General features: G+C 51.8%; 2 protein-coding genes across 3 annotated transcripts; both read right to left on the bottom strand.

Annotated features, from left to right (window-relative positions):
* Positions 1-1,486: 1,486 nt before the first annotated feature.
* NUTF2 (nuclear transport factor 2) lies at positions 1,487-16,218 on the bottom strand. Of its 2 annotated transcripts, none has more exons than XM_024978493.2 (5): positions 15,616-16,218; positions 5,596-5,723; positions 3,889-3,960; positions 3,706-3,804; positions 1,487-2,005 (listed from the first exon to the last, which is right to left on the bottom strand). In XM_024978493.2, the coding sequence occupies exons 2-5, from the start codon at positions 5,692-5,694 to the stop codon at positions 1,892-1,894; spliced, it is 384 nt and encodes a 127-aa protein (XP_024834261.1). In that variant the 5' UTR covers positions 5,695-5,723; positions 15,616-16,218; the 3' UTR covers positions 1,487-1,891.
* A 2,438-nt stretch (positions 16,219-18,656) lies between these two features.
* THAP11 (THAP domain containing 11) lies at positions 18,657-20,331 on the bottom strand. The gene is given in 1 exon segment (NM_001104994.1): positions 18,657-20,331. A coding segment is annotated over 1 exon segment (912 nt). The 5' UTR covers positions 20,284-20,331; the 3' UTR covers positions 18,657-19,371.
* Positions 20,332-20,473: the final 142 nt, after the last annotated feature.

Genomic DNA, 20,473 nt, shown 5'->3' with positions numbered 1-20,473 from the left:
CCTGTCTCCTGCATCTACCTGCATTGGCAGGCGGATTCTTTACCACTGAGCCACCTGGGAAGGTCTGAAGGGACCTGTTAATTCACGGACCCAGGAATTGCAAGGGCAGAGATGGTCTCACCACAAACATCACCTTGTTCCCTAATGTCTCCCAGCATCCCTCTGCATGACCTTGCACCATCAGGTAAAAAGAAAGAAACCATGGTTTACAAACACTTCTTTATTGCAGACATTTCAGGCACAGGTACATGGAAAAGCTGTATTGCAAATTTTATACAGGGTGGTTTAAGAGGCAGCAGGTTTCTACCTCTCCCCAACCTCTATCCCCCAAATACAGAGCAGCCAAGAAACTAGTCCCACTGAAACCTCCTGAGTATGCTGTTATTTCAAACAGCACACCATCCAGCCCAGTGCCCAGCATAGCTAGGCTACCAGTGGGGGTCTGAGGAAGTTCCTGGCTTCCATCCACAGTGCAGGAGGGAAGGGGGCTGTGCATAACAGGCAAAGCTGTGGTGCCCTCACCAATCCTAAAACCCCAAACAGGTAAACAGACCAAATCCTGGGTTTGGTTCTGGTCTGTGGTTGCTACCTTGCCATCAGTTTTACACCACCAGTCTCAGGGCTAAAGGGCTGGATTTGTATTGATACTAGGCAAAGTCTGTCCCCAAAACTAAGGAGGAGAAACTGCCCCAACAGCTGAGATTTCCTGGGATTTGAGGATAGTAGTGTGAGTTTGTGTTTGTGGTCAGGGAGGGAATAGGAGAAGGCCTAGAGATGCCTTGCAGAGGTCTCAGGCATGAGAAATCCTACAACCTGAATTCCCTCAAACTCAGAATGCTTTCAGTTTTAAATCTATACTCCAACCCAACTGGGCCTGGCTCTGGGCATTGGAGGCTGGCTGTTTGAGGCACTCCCGTTTTGGTAGTGACATCCGAAGCAGATGGTACAGGGTAAGAGCTGCCCTCTGCTTGTCCGGGGATTTACGGGGCATGCTGGATGTGATACTGACCTTTCTGTGGCTAGAACAAGGCCTTCGCCCTCAAATGCCTGCTCATACTTGGTCCTGCTGAGCCCTCAGTCCAGAGGGCCTGAACCTAATGGGCCATTTTTGCCAAGGCTTTTCAATCTTCGGTGGGATTCTGCATCATCTCACCTGTCATTAGAGCCCTGACGCTACCAAGTGTAGAGGTCACAGGAAATGTCAGGACTGACTGCCGAGGCTTCAAGGGACTCTTCCGTTCAGACCTGAGCTCTCCCTGTCTGCAGCTCACTTTTCCAAGGCCAGATGGAGGGAACACTATGCCCTACAGGGCTTCTAAGAGAAGCGAGTGCAGAGTGCTGCCTGAGCTCAGAGTGCTGCTTCGGTGTTTTCTCCTTGCAACAGGTATTGCTGAGTGGGCGTAGATGTGGGATGGTGAGACATGAGAGAGCCAATGAGGCAGGGTAGTTATGGATGCCCAGCCCACTATTCAACTAATTCAAACAATTTAAACTGTTAAGAAAATTTTCGTGGTTTTATTGTATCATGAGGCATTGAAACATCTGAACAAATCAATATCTGGGCGGTGAGGCAGCTGCTTTCTCCTTCACTTCTTTGGGTTACTAGAGCAACTTGTCAGTAGATTAAAAAAAAAAAAAAAAAAGACAACCTTTTGCATTACTTAAGTCTTTCCAAGGCATGCGCTGGTACAACACAAACTTCTCCTGTCAGATGCAACTAGTCTAGCATCCAAACATCATGCACAACACCTCGGTAGCAGCAGCGCACTGCGCCCACGCCCACCGCGGCCCTGCTCGTTTGTGAATGATATTTGGAGCATCTGGAGGAGTGTGAATAGTATCGGGAAGAGGAGGGAGGAGGAAACAGCATGAGTGCCTGGCTGGGAGGAGGTCAGCCAAAGTTGTGCAGGGCAAGCCTGAACATGTCATTGGTGCAAACCCAAGCATCATTGATGTTCTTTAATAGGAACATCTGGTGGAACCCCATGATGGGGTCTTCATCGGCCTGTGAAGAGAAAAAAATGGTTCAGTTAAGTTGGCCAAGGAACAGGAAGGGTGTTCAGTTGGAGGAGAATGCTGACTTTGCAATCAGGCCTTTCTATCTTGGACACAAATCCTAGGAGAGCCCAGGGTACTCGTGATTGTGAACTGACATAATGTATGTAACATTGAACTTGGCACAAAGGGGACTTGAGGTGGCAGCTCATACTATGTACACTCAAACTGCAGAACAACTCACCAGTTAGCTACAGCAATATAGCAGACCACATAGCGCCTCTGAGTTCATGTTTCTGGGCAAAAGTGACCAATCTGAAAGAGTTCTGTGGTGCTTATCATGTAACTCATGGTAGTCTAAAAACTAAACAGTCTTAGTGTCTGATTATGTTAGTTAGTCCACCCATGAGAAGATACTACTAATAATGACTTTGTACATGAGAAAAGGCTCAAAACCAAGCTCACACCAATTACAACTCTGCAGAGAGAAAAAAACTAATGCATCCCTATCAGGTAATCTGTTTCTTGTCATGTAACATATAATATTTGCAACAAAAAAAGGGTGAGAGACCTCCAGCCAAACTGCAGAACACCCAGATGAGGCCTAGTCGAGGTAGAAGCCTAACTAACCAGCTGTGTTTCTAACATCACTGTTTTTTCCAGGAATTATCATCAGCAAGGAGGCAAATCAGTCTTTTGGGGGTTGGACAGAAACACCAGAAAGAACTTGAAGCCAGGTGGAAGAGGCACTGCTTAATGACCCCAGCCTGGGAAAGTGTGCCCTGAGACCCCAGAAAAGACCTCCTCACTCCCAAGGCCTATCTGAGCACACTCTCTGGGCAGGGTATCTTGAACAGGCAGGAGAAACTGACAGGAAAAACCAGGCCAAAAGGCAGGTCCATCCAGGTCCAGTGGAGAGGCCTAGAGGGCCGCCCTTTCCCTCCACCCTTGTATTGGACTCAGGAAGCCCTGCCTAGCCTAGGGAGAAGGCATGTGGGTCTCATATTCTGGGGACCATGATGCCACATGCTCAGGAGGCTGGAACCTGGTTAAGGGGCAGCTCATCTATCCTGCTTTGGGAAGGAGAGGCTTTTTGGAAATCTTCAGTCTGTTAGAGTATAACAAGTAGGAGTTCCTGGAAGGGGGGTGGGGTGTACGGGCAGAGGCACCAAAGGACCACAGGAAAGCTTTGAGGTTAACAGGTCTTGAGAAGTAGAACTAGAAATCCAAAGAGAAGCGGGAGTTCCCAGAATCTGCTTTGTTCAGCAGGTGGAAGAGCCAGCAGCCAGCTTGGAGAATAGTAGCATAGACTCCAGTTCAGGGTCAGCTGCCTGCAGAAGGCTCCCCTACAGCTTGGGGGCAGTACAAAGGCCCAGTGGCTGGGATCACAGCCCTATCCTGTTCCTGTACCTCACTGTCCCTTTTCCAAGGCTTTATACCAGTGCTCTCCAGTAGGACTTGTTGCAGTAACAGAAATGTTTTATGTTTGTGCTGTCCAATAGGCAGCCACGAATAACTCTGAGCACTTGAAATATGACTAATGCAACTGAGGAACTACATTTTAATTTTATTTCATTTTACTTCATGCAATTAAAAAATCACCCCGTGTGGCTGATGGCTAGAGTACTGAGCTGAAAAGCTCCAGGCATCACTTGTCTGGGTGTCCCTGAGGACCAGGACAGTGGTGCTGCAAGGCAGCAGCACCATTACCTTGAGCTGGCCCACAACCATGCTGATGATGCAGCTGTCTGGTGTGGGCTGATGGTCCTGCGCCGTGATGCTGTGCTGGATTTTCTGGAATGGAAGGCTCTGCAAGAGAAAAAATAGGTGGTGGGCTGTGGCCAGCAGGGTGGGGAAGGAGCTGCCTGCAGCCCAGACCTGGCCCTTACTTACAGACAATTTCTCCACAATGGCAGCTTTCCCCTGGAATTGCTGTCCTTCCCACGTAAGGCATGACGCATCAATCTGAAAACCAGGAAATCTGGGGTCAGAGCTTCAGAGCACAAGGAATATCGCTGAGGCCCTGAAAAGACCCCCAAAAGGGTCCTGCTTGGGGAACATGAGTCCATGTCTGTTTCCCTGTCTGTAAAGAAGGGAAAGGAGGGTAATTTCCAAACTTCAGATGATTAACAACTTTAATTACACCCCAGCATTGCAGAGCCCAAGCTCTGAAAGACTATGTAAGAAAACACAAACTTATTAATAAGTAAGCTCATCTCCCACTTTTTATCCAAAAAGTTGTATGGCCTTTGATATGGATGAGCTCCAGGCTGGCCATATGTGGCCAAGACTCAAGTCAAAAACCATCCTGTTGTTTGGTTGGTCAGCACCAGTCCCAGAATAATCATCAGAAATAACTTGGAACAAAAAAAAGAACGAACGAACTAGGAAACATCTATGTTCAACACCATCTCTAGAGCCCAGAGTCAGTTCCACAGAGGCCCTTCCCATGGGGTCAGGGAGGGGTGGAGGCTGACAAGGCCTCTCCTGGGACCCTCCCAACCATCAACATGTAACCCACAGCTTCACTGCCTCCCCACCCCATCTTTCCTACCAGAGCCTCCTGGGCCAGAGCTCAAAAGTGCCTCTGCTACTCAGCAGCTCTGACATTAGGCAAACTAGTTTTTTATCCACCTCCCCCCCCCACCCAATCTGTTTCCTGATGTTTAAAGGGAAAACGTGATGAGCTTCCATAAAACGACATACATAAAGTACTCCTTAAAGACGTTGCTAACTCTTCTCTGGGTCAGACCTGCTTTAATTGATTTCAAAAGCAACAAGAAAGAAGTGCCAAAGATCCCAGTCAGGCCAGTTTGAGTTTTTAAAACCCTCTACCTGTGATAATGACAATCAATTACCTGGGCCGGATGTGGCCTTCCACCGCTAAGATCCCTTTCTTTTCTTCAAAATGTCTGAACTGGCCCTGACTTTTTGAGGGAGACAGAGGAGTTTGCCCACAGCCCATCAAGCTGCAAGGCTGTGCGTGATGACTCCTATCACTTCTATCCTGGGCAGACCTGCTAGGCGTGGCTTGATCAATCACATTTCTGTCTTGGGCAGGGTCAAATACAAGTAAATTTTGGTATATATGAACATCATTAACATAGCAGTAAAAAATGCCTACACAGAAGGAGTACTCAAGAAACACCCGTCTCCCATGAGCTTTCAGGGGCTTTTAGCTCTTCAAAGGACACTGGACCTGGGGCCTCCAGAAGCCATCTGAGGTGCACTGATGATTCTTACAGCTGCTGCCTCCAGGGGGCACCAGAAGCCCTAGCCTCTGTCCACCGGTGCTGGTCTGGACCAGAGGCACTCACAGGACCATGGAAGGGCGAGCCCAGAAAGTGCTGCCTATGGTACCACTCATGTAGATCCACTAGATTACCTAAGAATCTCACTCATGCAGAAGATGACAGAAAGGTCCATGTGGCCTGGGGAGCTGGGCTAGGCCTTAAGCCCCCTACCCCGTGAAGAGTAGCTCAGATAAAAGGGCTCAGCCAATCCAGTGAGGGGTGCCAGAACTTGTGAATTGGAGGCACGGGCCCCACATCTGAATTGATCCCCTGGAATCCCGTTTTGGTGCTAGAGCAGAAGACTTACATAAATTGCGCCTAGTTGAGTTCTGTCATTATCAAATAACTGGTAGTAATGTTGAATGAAGCTGGATCCAATCTGCTCCCAAATTGGCTTGTCTCCCATTCTGGAGCGTCACCCGGCCTCGTTGAGACCTGTAAGTCCAGCAAGACAGGAAGGGAAGCGTTGGTACCGTGGAAGCAGCAGGTAGCCAGTCAGTCTCTTCACTGACCCCCACCCCTCCCAGACCTCCTTGAGCAGGCAGTGCTCTGCTGAGGTCTGTGCTCCTGGAGAACACGGAGAGGACCCAGGGAACTGATAAGCAATCCCTCAATACAGACAAGTGCAGGGAGCCCAGAGATGGACAACTCAGACCCTCCTGGTGTCAGGATCATAGAGAAGGATGGGTCCTGAAGGGGGAGCCCGGATGAAGGAAAGTCAGAGCAAGTACTACAGAGGATGAGCTAAGCACTCTCCCCTTTTCATTTAATCCTCTCAACAACCTGCACAGCCAGTTACTGCTATTCTTCCCACTTTGCAGGTCAGGAACTACTGATGTCTGAGTCAAGTGTCTTCGACTGCAGCACTCAGGCCCTTAACATTACCCCAGGGCCTTACTGGCAGGTAGAAGACCCGGTCAGAGTGGGGAGAAATGGTTCCTCAAGGTCCCACTTGAGGAACAAAGACAGCAAGTGACCCTCCCTCACTTTGTCTTAAGGGGGAAGTTTATTTCTTTGAGGCCACATGACATCATTTCATCACCGAGAGGGGTTACATCTACCAACTGCAGAGCTGGGACCATGAGTTCAGAGGATCACAGACGACAACAGAAATGCTGGGAAGGCAAAGGAAGGTTGGGAGGGGAAAATGAGTCATGTCTCTACACCCCATCCCAGCACTGGCTCCCTCAGAAGGGCTGCCCCTCTCTGGTCTCTGAGCAAGAGGGGAGCCGTACCCCCTCCAACCCACCCTGCTACAGATATCAGGGATCCAAGGCTGCTAGATGAAAAATCCAAGCCCCAGACGAAAGAGCCGCTCAGGCTTTGGTAGGCTCCTCCTGAGTAGAGTGGAGCGCATCTCACTGCAGGACCCACAACAGCAGACCTCTGTTGTTCTATAGCTGTTTCTGACTGCACAGGAACCCACCCACTCTCTCCTAATAACAGGACTCTGAACCAAAGCTGTAAGGAGGTGGGTTTGATCTCGGCAGACAACCACTGGTAGTGGTGGGATCTGATGCAAGTCACTGCCATCCTGAGGGCCTCAGCCCTCTTCTCTATAAGGGGGTGAAACCCTGCTGTTGCCAGTGGGGTCTCACTAAGGGAACCTAGTAAAGCTCTTGACTCAGCTTGGTTAGTGCTGGTTTGCTCTGGTCCCTATGGCCTCACCCTAGGCCAGAGGAACCAGAGGAAGGACAGTGGAAGTGGGTAGTAGCTTATGCCCAATTCAGCCAATCTCCCAGCCTGTGACCAACGCTCCAGCCAATGAGGGGCCAGGAAGCTGAGCCAGCTTTATTTTAGGTTCCCTAGGAGGTGGTGGCACTAAAAATAGCAGCACGGTGCTGGGATGACTAAATGTCCAGGAAAGTCTAAAAGAAGCACAGGAGAAAGCTTGGGCCCAGCGGCGCCTGCCTGGGACAAGGAGTGTCCCAGCTTGCTCTCTGCCAAGAAACAGAACAAGTGGGAAAAACACAGGATACGCAGCTGCTCTCAGCTGCTCTGTCTTGGTCACATTTTCAAGGAGTGAGACTGTGACAGCACCACATGCAAACTCGGGTCACTGGAGGCACAAGAGCCTGGCATTGCGCATCTCTGCCCCTTCCACCAGATGACTCACCCATCGCAGCCCAACCCCACCACATCACACTCCCAAGGTGCCCTGCTGAGCCCCCCCAAGACTTCTGGGGCAGGGAGGAATGAACTAGGGCCATCTTGCCCTCTGTTCTCAGCAGCCCTTAGAGAAGGTCTTAAAGGAGTGTGCCAGTCAGGAGAAACATGAGCATGTGCCTGGGGACACAAGAGATAAGGGCAGGAAACCGGGAAGCGGGAGATGGAGGGTGAGGGGAAATAAGACTAGAAGCTATCCAAAGAAAAGTGGCGCCATATGGTGGGACACTGAGGTGAAGGAAGTGAGGTGTTTTTTCCTTTCTCAACATTGTTCTTAATGGTGTGATAAGTTTCTAACACAAAAACGACTTGGCAGAAGCAGAGGTGGAGTAAAGAGGTAGGAGGGATAAAGGGACAGAAGAGCCCTTTGGCCGGGTGGAGGGGGCAGGGCAAAGGGAGCTCTCCTGAGGGACAGGACTATTCAAAAAGGGTGAGCAGGAACCTTCAAAGCTATGTGGATTGAAGACTTTGCTTTAGCAATGTCAAGTGGTGCCTCTGAAGCTCACAGCAACCTTGTTCAAGGCTTGCTTGACCCTGATGTGTTCACCTCTGTGTAGTAATCATGCGGCTGATTTCACCGTCAGCCCACTTTACAGGTGGAAAAACCAAGGTTCAGCCTATGGCCCCAACTTGCCCAGCACATCAGTGCTGATCCTGAGTTCTCTGGTTAAGGTCACTGCTTATTTTCTGCTAATTTTGCATCCTTGAGTTCTAAGCCACAAGGCTGGCCATGTCCCTCCCCTACAAACCCCTCATCCTTGGGTTCAAGGTCAAACACCTGAAGGCCCACAGGTGGCTATCCACACCTATCCCTAACTCCTCAGCCATTCTCTCCCGCCTCAATCCAGCACCACAGCTAAACACACCGGAACTTCAGAGTTTGCTCCCGGGGTTTTTGCACAGGTGAGTCCTCCCGCTGGGATGCCTGCCCTCCCCTCACGTCACCATTCAGATGCCTCCCATCTGGGTCTTCCTTTGCAGACTCAACTGTTGACCTCCAACACCACGTGCAAGCCTGGATCGGCATACCCAGGGCCCACTCCACTGTGGCTCTGGGCTGTGAGCGTTCCCATTTGGTTCTTGCCACATCCCATCCCACCCCCTCAATCTCCCAGCACAGAGTCCAGTAAACTATGGGACTTCCAGTTTCTGACTCCACATCTTCCACAAAGCTTTCACCCTGTAGTTGGGAGGTGGTATTCTTGAGCCTAGAAAAAGCAGCAGGGTGTGGGGGCCACCTCCCATCCCCATGGGACACAGAGGAGGGGTGGCTGGACTGGGGGTTCCCCAGGATGGCCAGACAGCCCCGGCCTTGCTTCTAATATATTTACTGTGGAAAGAATAGCCTGGAAAGAAACACAATGCAAGGCTGATGGGCAGCCTCGCGTGAGACTGCGGACTGACCTTCATGACAGCTTCTCCTACAGCTCTTCAGAGAGGGCCGCTGACCACCGCCTCCTGCTTCACTCAGGCTGACTGAGGCCAGGCTCCTCGAGGAGCAGAAATGATCTCGGTGACCTCTCACCCACTGAGTATCAGCCTTCACTGACCCTTAGGTCTCTGTGGGTGCAAAGACTCTCTAAGAATGTCTCATACACTGTGGCCCGCTCCCAATCAATCCACACAGAGGCAGAGATGCCCCAGTCTTGTCACTGACTTCAAGTAGTTCATAGTCCCTGAGGCTGTCATACACATCAGGTTAAAAGCTCTGGCCCAGGGGATCCCACTGGGTAACAGAAAAAAAAAAACAAACCGTTCATTTTGCTCCTCAAATTCTGGGTCAGAGTTTCCAGTATTTTGAAACTCGAAACAGTAGTGTCCAGCTGATGTCTCGTTTTCACTAATGCGTATTCAGTGTAGAAATGTGCTCATGGCTTTACATGCATTTTGTTCTAACACCCTGTGAGTCAACTCCAATGTTAGAGATGAGCAAAACAAGGCCCAGCAAGGTCAGCTAAATTTGCTCAAGGTCACGAGCCTAATAAATGGTGGAACTGGATGGAACCAGGCTTAGTGGGCTCCAGGACCAAGACTTCCAGTGACAACTGGTCTGGAGATAAAAACGAATGACACGTAGGGCTAAAGCCCTGATCTCTAACCTTGGCTTTTTATGAAAGGGGCAAGACAGGCTTGAACCAGGGCTTCTGCCTCCAAACAAAGGCACCAGGCAGACTGCCACACTAAACAATGGATGTTTTCATGGGGGATGATCTCACGCTTTTCCTAAACCTTCAAAGTCACAACCCCATTCCACCATCTCAGCGAAGCAGAGATAAATGTGGGCCTAGCTGGATCTAGGGCACGACTGGGGTCAGAAGAGTGACGAGAAAGAGGAAGAGGACATTCATTACTAACTCCACACTTTCAAACAGAAGGATGTTCATGTTGGATGGCCTATCACTGAGGCCCACAGGGAACACCAGATGTGTGATCTATGTTCTTATCTGTGATCTTATAATGTGATCCTTGAACTCATACCAACTCAGCACTACGACCTTCATACCTACTGTCTGCTAGGTCTCAAGGGCCCTGAAGCAGAGGCTGGGAAGGATTCCGACAGGTAGAACTGACAGACAACTTTGGCTTAAACCCAGAGCACAGGCGTGGACTAGACAGAGGGAACGTTGTGGACTACAACCAGAGGGGAAGACACTGATCTGAAGAGTAGTGTGTATCCTGTGCAGCAGCCTTCCCATTCTCCACTGACAAAATCTCAACCATTTATCCTGCCTTCAAGGTCCAGGGTAACCTGGCCTCCCAGCTATCCAACCTCATCTCTGGCCACCCACTCCTCCCCATCCTCTGCAGCCACTCTGGGCATTTTCCTATTTCTGGAACATCTTGAGCCTGTTCTCACTGGAGGGTTCTGCAACTGTTGATCCTTCTGCTTGGATCATCCTTCCTCCCAGATGTATCCAGATCCTCCTTCATGTGTCTAGCTCCTCGTCACATGTGTGTCCACTCAAAGGTCACCTCCTCATAGACACCTTCCCTGACCATTCAGTCTCAAGTGGCCTCCCGGGTACTCATTTCATCATCCTGCTTCATCTTCTTAGCACTTGTCACTGCATGAGATTATCACATTTACATATATGTTAGTGGTCCCTCTCCCTGACTGGGGTACCCCTGTCCCTGTCTGCAAGGTGCCTCACCTAGGCCCTCTTCTCTGGAGAAGTGTGTTCTGGGAAAACCCTGTTCAATTTAAGTGGCCAGGTGACCCACTTCACCTCCACCCACACCTTCTGTCCAATTTGTCAGGAAACAATCCTTTGCCTTCCACCCAGCCATCTGTCTGAGGTGTGTGTTAGTGGTGCTTGGCCCCTCCCTCCCACCCCAATTCCCAAGGTTCTGATCACCTGAGGGACAACTGTGGCTGAAGAGGAGGCACAGGACCACGCCATCAAAGGCCTGGCCGCTAGTCTGCTCCTCCTCTCCCACACGGCAGGACCCTCAGACCCTGTCTTCATCAGTAATTATGAGGATGTTCGGGGTAATCAACTGCGGATATAAAGCAGGACTCAGCTGGCAGGTACGAGGTGAACACTGGGTCAAGAGCTGGGAAGGAGGGTTATCTCAGCCTCCTATAGGACACCACACGAAGGAACAGCCTTGACCCAGGACTGGCAACAGCCTCGTTCACCACTCACTCGCCTGCAGTTGGGAGAGACAGCAGCCAAAGTCCGCTGCCCAGGACAGAACCCTTTCCCGGGGCAGACCCCTGAGGTCTAGGTGCCCCCAGCACACTAAGGGCCTTCTCCTCTTCTATTTGGAGAGGGCTCCAGAGGCGTCAGGTTGCCCTGGTTGGCCCAGAAGCTGAATCCTGAGACCTGCATTCTAGTCCCTCTGCTCTGCCCATACTCAGTTCCTGAGTAGCCCCCTTTCTGAGGTGGTTCAGGGATCTCTGGGGCCCTGGCCTAGACAGTTCCCATCCATGAACTTGATATTTCGTGTACCATCAGTCAAAGCCCTGTAAACCAAACAGTTATTACATACACGTCTTCTCTCATTCCAGCCTCTCAGTTCTGTAAAGCTGGTATGATTACTGCAACTTTGTAGATGAAACCAAGACTCTTGAGAGGCTAAGAATTCAAGACCACGCAAGGCCACTGGGGCATAGCCGGCATGAAAATGTCTACAAAATTGGCCTGGACTGGAATAGTTGAGAGCCCATGTCAAGTAGCAAGAAGCGTAGATGGAAAAACGAAGAATGGAGCCCAGGCTTTTTCTTCCCCTTTGAAATTGGCAAGCTCTAAGCCCGTCAGAAGGGAAACCCTTTAAGTGCATGCTCAGCCTGTCACAGCAGGTGTACAACCTGCAAATGAGACCGTGTATTGACCTGGGCCTGAACCACCTCTGCAAGTGGAACCAATATCTCTATACAGATGTCCTTCCAGGGGGCTGCAGTTTCTGCCCTGGAGAGACCCAGTGGCTCTGACGGAGTACCTGAGGCTTTAGGAAACAAACATTTCTGAATCCCCTGTTTACTGAGGCAAACAACCCTCAGTTCCCAGGTTCCTTGGACGCATCTCTCTCATGAGAGGAGGTTCTCCTTCGCAGGGTAGACCCTTCTCCAGCCTGAGTGCTTAAGGAGTTGGCATATAGCAGGTACCAGCAATAAATAAAGGCCCAGGGTAGTGACAAGGACCAACCCCAGTCCTCTTGTGTCCCTCTTCCCTGGCCACCTTCCTGAGTCACAGTCAGACCTGAACAAATGATTCCTACCAGGAAGACACATTTCTGCTGACAGAGTGAGGATGGAGATGGTGCCACCCAGACCTGGTGGTACGGGTGCTGACCAGCAGCGTCGGTCACTGCTGGAGCCACTGCAGGGATAACCCGCACGCTAGCACCTCCCTCAGGAAGAATCTTCAGGAACTCCTGCCATATGTGGTCAAAGCAAGAAATCACAAAATCTCAAAATTGGGGAAGGCGTTGTTGCTCAGTTGCTAACTGGTGTCTGACTCTTTGCGACCCCATGGACCGCAGCACACCAGGCTCCCCTGTTCTTCACCATCTCCAGGAGTGTACTCAAATTCACGTCTTTGAGTCTGTGATGCTGTTTAACCATCTCATCCTCTGCCGTTCCCTTCTCTTTCTGCCCTCAATCTTTCCCAGCATCAGGGTCTTTTCCAATGAGTTGGCTCTTCACATCAGGTGGCCAAAGTACTGGAGCTTCAGCTTCAGCAAAGTCCTTCGAATGAATATTTAGGGTTGATTTCCTTTAGGACTGACTGGTTTGATCTCCTAGTAGGCCAAAGGACTCTCAAGTCTTCTGCAATACCACGCAAACCCAACCCCTCACATACAAACATTCTCATGGCCCATCAGAAAAAAAAAATACTAACTTTAAAAACAGGCCCATCAGGAGGTTCAGCTCAAGCTGTCCACAGAAATCCTGCCTAAGATTCAATGTCCACCCTGTGGAGAACTTTTTGGATTCACTCCCCAGTCTCCAAAAGTACTACTCCCTTTCACTTCTGGGGACGGCGCCTGTTTCACTCTGAAAAGATGTCCTGATAGATATCATTCCAAGAGCACTGGGCACTTGAATAAGTGACCTGAAAGGTCTCAGTCAAAGAGGTAGAAGGCACCAAGCCAGGTTCAGGCAGGGAAGGAGGTCATGGACCACAAAATGCTGGTTAGATTCTCAGGTACTGGGAGAACACCCAGCAGAGACCTCTGAGAGACGAGGAGCTGGTGACAGAAGATCTATCTAGACTCAATAGCAACAGCAATTTGGAGTGGTGACGGCCAAGTTGCTCAAGGGATCCCAGACCTTCCTGGGCCCAGCATCCTGAGGGATACCTTGCTCCATGGTTTCTTTCAGGCCCTGGAAAGGAGAGTGGGCTCACTAACAGCCTTTACTCTTCGGTAACAGCCTCTACTCTGTCACTCAGAAGCCCCCCTCACCCCAACCTTTTGCAAAGGGCCAAGAGTCCCTTGTGGGTCTCTTCAACTTAGACCTCAATACATAATAGCAACATTCTGTCTCCCTGACTACTGTGACCTCCTTTCCCAGCACTGGGACTTGGTAGGAACTCATTACTCTACCTCCAGCTTCTGCCCAGAGCCTGACATACAGAAAAGGGCCGCAAGAATGGTGGCTGAGTAAAATGCATCATTGGTGAGACAAGAGAAAAAAATAATTCAAGCAAGATACTAATGCCTCAGTAAAGGGATTCTAGAATTTTTTGATATAAGTTGCCTTCCAATCCTAAAATTTGAGCATTCTTTTACATAAATCATTATTTCCATCCCAACCCACCAGTTGGAAAGTCAGAATAAAGTGAAATGTGACTCAGAGAGGTGAGTTCCATGTCACCAAGGGACATAGTTTTGAGCTGGTTGAGAACCCAGTCTCCTCACAGCCTGACCCTTTATTACGCAGCCATATCCTGACTGTCCCAGGCCAGGCCCCACCACCCAAGTCAGCGTTACAAGACTAGAGAGGGTGCATACTGATTGTGGACAACCTCGGTGTTCTCCTCTTATCTCTGAGCTCTGAGATGCAGACAGCTTGCCAAATTCCAGAAAGGTCAAGGACTTATGGGGGTCAGGATGCGTAGCAATGGCCACATGATTGACCCCAGACACAGAAGTTATACGGAACTTAAGGTGTGGAATGAGAAGGAGGGACCTGAATCCCTCCCCCTCCCAGGTAACCTATGAGAAAGAACAACAGCATTTTGACCTCAAAGAAAACCCTTGTGATCAAGTCACCTAGGGCTTTGGAATCTGTGAACTAATCCATAGCCATAAAGCCTAACTCACCTGACACCGGTGTCCTAGAAAGAAGCAACCCAGACAATCTCAAGATCTTGAAACAACTGCTTATGGCACGAAGACATCCAATCACACTGACCCTACGTGTGTCCTGGGGGTAGTCCCTCCTTGTTGCCCACCTCCATGAGCAAACCAGGCCTCTCCTGAGCCTGTTGAATGAACCTGACTAGTTCACGCTCGTAGGCTAGGATGTGAACTAGGAGAAAGAGAAAGACAAGGAGAAAGCAGGCCTGGTGAGGAGATCTAGACAGATCCTTGCCTATCCTTCTTAACCTTAACAGCGGGGACTTAAAATGCAACTGCAAGAAAAATTCCAAGGCTTGAGTTCAATGACCAGAAAAATACTACCTGGGGAAATATTCAAGAAAAGGAAAAATAAAAAAAATTCCAAGGGTGGTGCATCATGGGCTTAACTCAACTCTCCTAAGAGACCTGCCTGCTGCTGAGGCCAGGTGTGCAAAGACTTGGCTGCTTCTTTAGTACCTGGGAGAACTGTGGCTCATTAGCTGCATTGGGTCAGAAAATTCAAGGCTTGACAAACTGTCTTTTCCCCATATCCCATGGTCTTCTCTGGACTTGTCCCTTAATTTATCATCACTCAGTCAGGAAGGGCCTTCCCAAAACCAGCCTGAGGACCGCTCTATGGCTAGCTACTCCCCTTCCTCCAGAACTCAATGGAGACCCGGTGCCTTCATTAAAGGCAATTTCCCAAGGCCCAACCAGCTTTCTGCCTATTCAGAGGTCGCTCTGAATGTTGGATGAATGAGCAAGCAAGAGAGGGAAGCCTGACTTTCTGCAGTCTCCAGCCCTAGTTCTGCCACCCAGGCTTCAAAGGGCCTCAGAGCCCAAAAGTGCCCCTCCCCCAATGTCGCTTGCAGCCCAGCCTCGTTTGGCATTAGGCTCACCGACCTCACACCTGGATTGTGCCTTCCCCTCCATCAAACCCCACCTTATTGTTACCACCCTCATGGAATCATCCTCCTCTATGAAGAAGGGCAGACGACTCTGGGAGCAGCAGATGGGAGGATTAGGCTGTACTGAAGATATCTAACAATGTGTTGGAGGCTCACATATTCAGCTTCACCTCCTTGGCTTCCTCCCTCCCTCCCTCCACTAACACAGCCGGCCAACCCACCCACGACTGAGGTCTGGTCACTGATAGAAAGAAGGGCGGGGGCTGAGCCTACGAGTCCGGAGCCGCCTCGTCTCCTCAGGCCAGATTCTCCAAGGCTGCTGGGGGTTAAGTCCCATGTGGAACCCCCTCCCGCGGCAGATTCCTTGACCCTGCCCTCCACGCAGAAGAACCTACGCATGAGTTCCGGAGTGGGAGATAGGTTTCGTGCACTCTCAGCCGGCAAAAAAGCAAGTGAGCGCTCACCTACATCCTAGCCGAGCCGTGGTTCAGAACCGGAGGAGGGTAGGGTTGCTGCACGCGGGCGCCCTTACCCAATGCTGACTCCGGAACGGGCTGGGTGGCGTCTACCCATCCCCGAATCCTTGGCGGGCTGGCGGCAGGACGTGGGGATGGGGTCCGCCCGCTAGCCTGCCTGCAGTTTGCGGGACTCGGGCAGGCCTGGCTAGGCCAGACGGGGCGGGGCCCGGAGCGCCCCATCTGGGTGGTCCAGACCAGAGAAAAAGGCCTGGCTTCGGAGCGGTCCAGTGTGCCTGCCACCTGCACGGTACGCCCGAAATAGGTTCCTGGCTTCCTCTGTGTTCCCCCGGCCGCCGCCTCAGAGGACCGGCGGGAGGCGGAGCCGCGCGCGACACATGGCCCCGGCCCCGCGCGGCTTTGGGGCCGCCGGGGGGGGGGGGTAGGGGAGGGGCCGCCCGGGGACTTGCAGCAGAAGCTCCAGGCGACCCGGAGCACAGCTCCTGCGGCCCAGCCCCAGCCCCGGCGCGCTAGCCCCGACACTCACCCGAGGGGCTGGCACGATGGCGGCAACAGCGGCGGCAACCCAGCGCGGTCTGCGACCGACTGTCCCTTCCCCCCTGCCTTCCCTTGCCACCCCGCTGCACTCTGGGAAACGCAGTCCTCCTCGTGCTCTTTTCTGGTATAGGTGCGCTGGGAGAAAACTACCATTCCCGACGTCCTATTCGCCGAGGCCCAGACACGGCCCGCAGCGCGGGAGGTGAGGCTAAGTTAGGGAGGGAGGCCGCCGGGGCGAGCCCCTGAGAATTGTGGTCTAGCGGAAGCCTCTGGAACACCCGAGCTTGGCGCCAGGCTGGGGTCAGGCCTCGGTTGTCGCCAAGTCCCAGCTGGTCCGGCCCCGCCCAGCTTTCGCGGCCTTTCGGTGTTGGCCCCGCCTCCGTGGGAGCTCGGCCTGTTCTCAAACTGGCCTAGCCGCCCCTCCCTGGGCCCCTGAGCAGTTTCCGCTCGCAAACCCCCCTCCCCTTTGGTGCTGTGGCCGCCCCTGCGGCTCTTCCGAGTGGAGCTCCAAGGCTACCCGGGGCGGAACCCACAGCTTCTGTTGTCCCAACATTCTTGCGCCCTATCGGGTGCAAGTTGGACCCAAAGCTGGTTTCAAGCAAGCGAGGCTTTCCTGGGCTGGAAACAAGCTTACTCTTAGATTTCTGCAGTTAGGGTGTACAAAGCATTCTCACAAGTTTTTTGTTGTTGGGTTTTGCATCAGGCAGGGCAGCTAAGAATCTTGGTTTTATTAATGAAAAAAGATAAACAACTGGTGCGCCCAAACCTTCCCCGTGATTTAAGCGATTAAATTGTCCATAATCTCCCTCCCGCCCATTACTCTTTTCTTTCAAAGCCCATTTTCGTTGTCGTTTCCTGGGTAACACAAACATTTGAAGTAACGTGTGTCTCGGTCAGGCCTGCTGGGATTCTGCAGCTAAGCCGGGGGACCACAGGTTAAGTTTATAGAGACAAGGTTTCTCCTAGTCAGAGATGGCTCAGTACTCCTGTTCGTCCAGAAATTTTATACCTTTACAGATCCTCACCATCACCCCCACCCCTCCACCTGGGGATGGCTGGTAAGACCAGACCAGGCTTCTGTTCATTAAATCCCAGATCTGTATTATTTTGCCTGACTAGATTCTTCTCTTATTACTCAGTCCGGGAGACTGCATTGCCCTGCTTGTGGTGTATCTAGGGCCTCCCTTGCTCTGAGCTGTTCTCCTCCCTTCTAGAAGATAAAACACCCCAGAGACTGTGTGCTCATCATATCCAGACACTAGCGAATCCTGACCAGTTTGGCTCTTCTCACTCTGTCCTGGGAGTGCCGCTGAGAGGTTCAAGAGACCCAAAGTTGAAAGTCTTAAATCCCTTCAGCAAACAGGAGCTAAATGATACACTAAGGAGCATGGCTGGAGCCTGGGAAAATCCTCACTCCTAATGAAGGCGGGTGGGGACAGCGGAGTGAGTGACCCAACACCTGCCCATAAAGGGCTACAGTCCCTGCTGGCCTGGAAGGGTACTACTGTGCTTCCACCACCTTATGACCAGCCAGACCTAACCCCAGGAAGGGAGACATACAGTCCTTTCCCCAACTAGGCACCTGCACAACCTATCTCCCACTTCTCCTCCCCAACAGACACTTGTCAATGCCAAGGGGTCAGAAGGACAGCAGAGACTGGAGGGATATTTTAGAGTCATTCTAGTTCGAAACTACAGGGAAAGCCCCCAGGTAAGTGGCTTTTTCCATAAGTAACAGAGAAAAGAATCATGTTTTATGGAGCCCAGTAAGTATCATTTGTGCCCCAATACCCATGTTAAACACTGCTAGCTTTAAAGGCATTTGTTGCCAGCTTTCGGCTAAATGACTTGGAACCACAGATAAAAATGTCACCTTGTCACTACAACATCCAGTCTAAATAAAGATGCTAACAGCGAAGAAAATGAGTCAAGAGATGACAGATCCCAACTCATCCTTAAATTCCTCTGAGGATCCACCTCCTTCACAATGAAAGTGCACCAAGTTCAAAGGTATCCGTATTCCTTGTAAGAACCCATGGCTGGCTCCAGCTGTGGTCTTCACTGATGTAAGTAACTGTATGCCCATGTGTGCCAGACACTGTACTAGGCCTAAGGGAGAATAGTGAGCAAAATTCAATTCCAGCTGAAAATTCTTAAGGAATTCAAAACCCCCAGGAAGTGCCACAATTCAGCTTAGTTCTCAGTTGATTCTTCCCCCAGTTGAAAGCACACAGGGAGCTAACCCATGGGCAAACCAGGACCATTTGGTGCAATTTCCAAACTCTTCAGTATGCGTTGGAACTCTGAGAAGACCTTATGAGGGTTAGAGCCCCTTTATGGAGAAACCTGGTCACTGAAGCATCTCTACTCCCTGGGTCAGCCTGTCCTCGAGACCAAGGCGGAGAAGGGGGAGGCCTATCAGGAAGTCCATCTGCCCACGTTTCAAGGATCCTGAGCTGAGTCCTTATAAAAATAAAATGGCGAGACCCAAATAAAAACCTTATTTTCTGTTTAATTCGTTTTGCCAAACAAACACAGTGAAAACTTTAGTCTGACTAATTGTACAGAAAATAGAATTTGTAACCAGTAGCAAACATAACAGGATAGACCTAAGTCCCTGGCAGGCTGGATTTCCATCAACAGGTCACCTAGATCCCCTTGTAGATGGCCTCCTGGGAGGGAAGTCCTAGGAAGCTGAGGCACAGATCTGCCAGTCCCCATCAGAATCACAGGCTGCACCTGGGAAGGAAAAGCACAAAAAAGTAGAACTGATGTTACTTGGATCTCTTATCACTACACACACAACAATTGTCTCTGATTGCCAGCCAAACTCAAGGTGTTGTCTTCCCAAAGCCATAGTCCTCCAGCATCCCACCTGCATCCCTATGGGGTAAGTTTCAAGTTCAGTGGTTCTGAAGCCTCTGCTTAACCAGAACCTGCAATATAAACTTGGGGTTAGGGAGTGAAGGTGTGGATGGGTAGACAAAGTCATAACCGCTGGTGTCCCTAGTGCAGTCTCAGACTTCAGGACGTTGCTTCAGGAGGAAATGAGAGGGTACTAGGTCACCAGCAAAAGAGTCCAGCTGCCCTAAGCCTCAGTACTGTCAAACAGTGCCCCAGGAGTATGAGGGAGTTCAACAACGGTGGCCTCAGGTCCCTCTAAGCTGGCAGGGATCTGGGAGTCCGGAGGGCCAAAAAGGGACTCGTTTACATTCCGTGCTTCTTGCGGATGACAGCCATGGCCAGCAGCCGATCCTTCTCGCGAAGTTCTTCGCGGAGCTTGGCCTCGGTGAGACGCAGGTGACGAATGCTGCCCTTCATCTCTTTCATCTTCACTTCCATTAGCGCCAGGATGTCCCGCTGCTCGTTCAGCTTGCGCAAGAGCTCCTCCTCCGTGGTGCCTGACGACAACGAGTACGAGTGGTCGGAGCCAGTATCAGGGAAGCCCTCTTCGCCCACCACCACCAACTGTGGGCCCATGGGGCACTCGGCGGCCTCCAGCCCTGCTGTAGCAGCCTCTAGCTCCGACGCAGCGGCGGCGGCGGCTGCGCCCTCTGCGGCCGCGAACTCCACTTGCACCGTCAGGTCGATGGGCTTAACGTCTTCTCCCGTGGGAGTGGTGGGCACCGGCGGCACGGTTCCTGGAGCCTGGCTGCTGTCTACAGCGGCCTGAAGGGTGAGGAGCACAGCCGCAGAAGCAGATACCAGGTTAGGCTGCAGCTGAGTGGTCTGGGCAGTGGAAGCGGACGGCGACGGCTGCTGCTGCTGCTGTTGCTGTTGCTGCTGCTGCTGTTGCTGCTGCTGCTGCTGCCTGCGGCGGGCGGCTGCGGCCCCCGCGGGTCTGCGTGCTACTTTGCGCTCGTTTACGCCGCGCAGTGGGAAGATGGTGGGGACTCGCACAGTGTAGGTTTTGCGGCCGCCCTGGAAGTGAACGCTGCAGAGACGGTGGCCCGTGGTGGGCTGGAAGGTGGAGAAGCACCCGCTGACGCCGGCACGGGACACATTCTTGAGCCAGAGGCGCCGCAGCTCAGCGTCCTTGGGAAACGTGTAGAAGTGCAACGCCTTGTCCCGGTGCGAGTTGTTGTAGCAGCCCGGCACGCAGCACGTAAATCCAGGCATGGCTGCGCCGCGCGGCCCGACCCGGCCCACCGGCCTCCTGCGCTTTTCGACGGTCGGGTCTGTCTGCCGCCGCCCGCCCCTCGACGGGCGGCGCCGCGCGAGGCCTTGGGCGGCCTCCCACTACTGCCGCCCGGCACGGCCGGCCTAACTCAGCGCCCCGTGCCCAGAATACGCCTCCCGCCGGCCCGCG

This window comes from Bos taurus, chromosome 18 (genome assembly GCF_002263795.3).
Source record: "Bos taurus isolate L1 Dominette 01449 registration number 42190680 breed Hereford chromosome 18, ARS-UCD2.0, whole genome shotgun sequence".
Classification (NCBI taxonomy): Eukaryota; Metazoa; Chordata; class Mammalia; order Artiodactyla; family Bovidae; genus Bos; species Bos taurus.
Note: the sequence above shows the minus strand (reverse complement) of the source record. Positions and strands in the feature narration are given on the sequence as shown.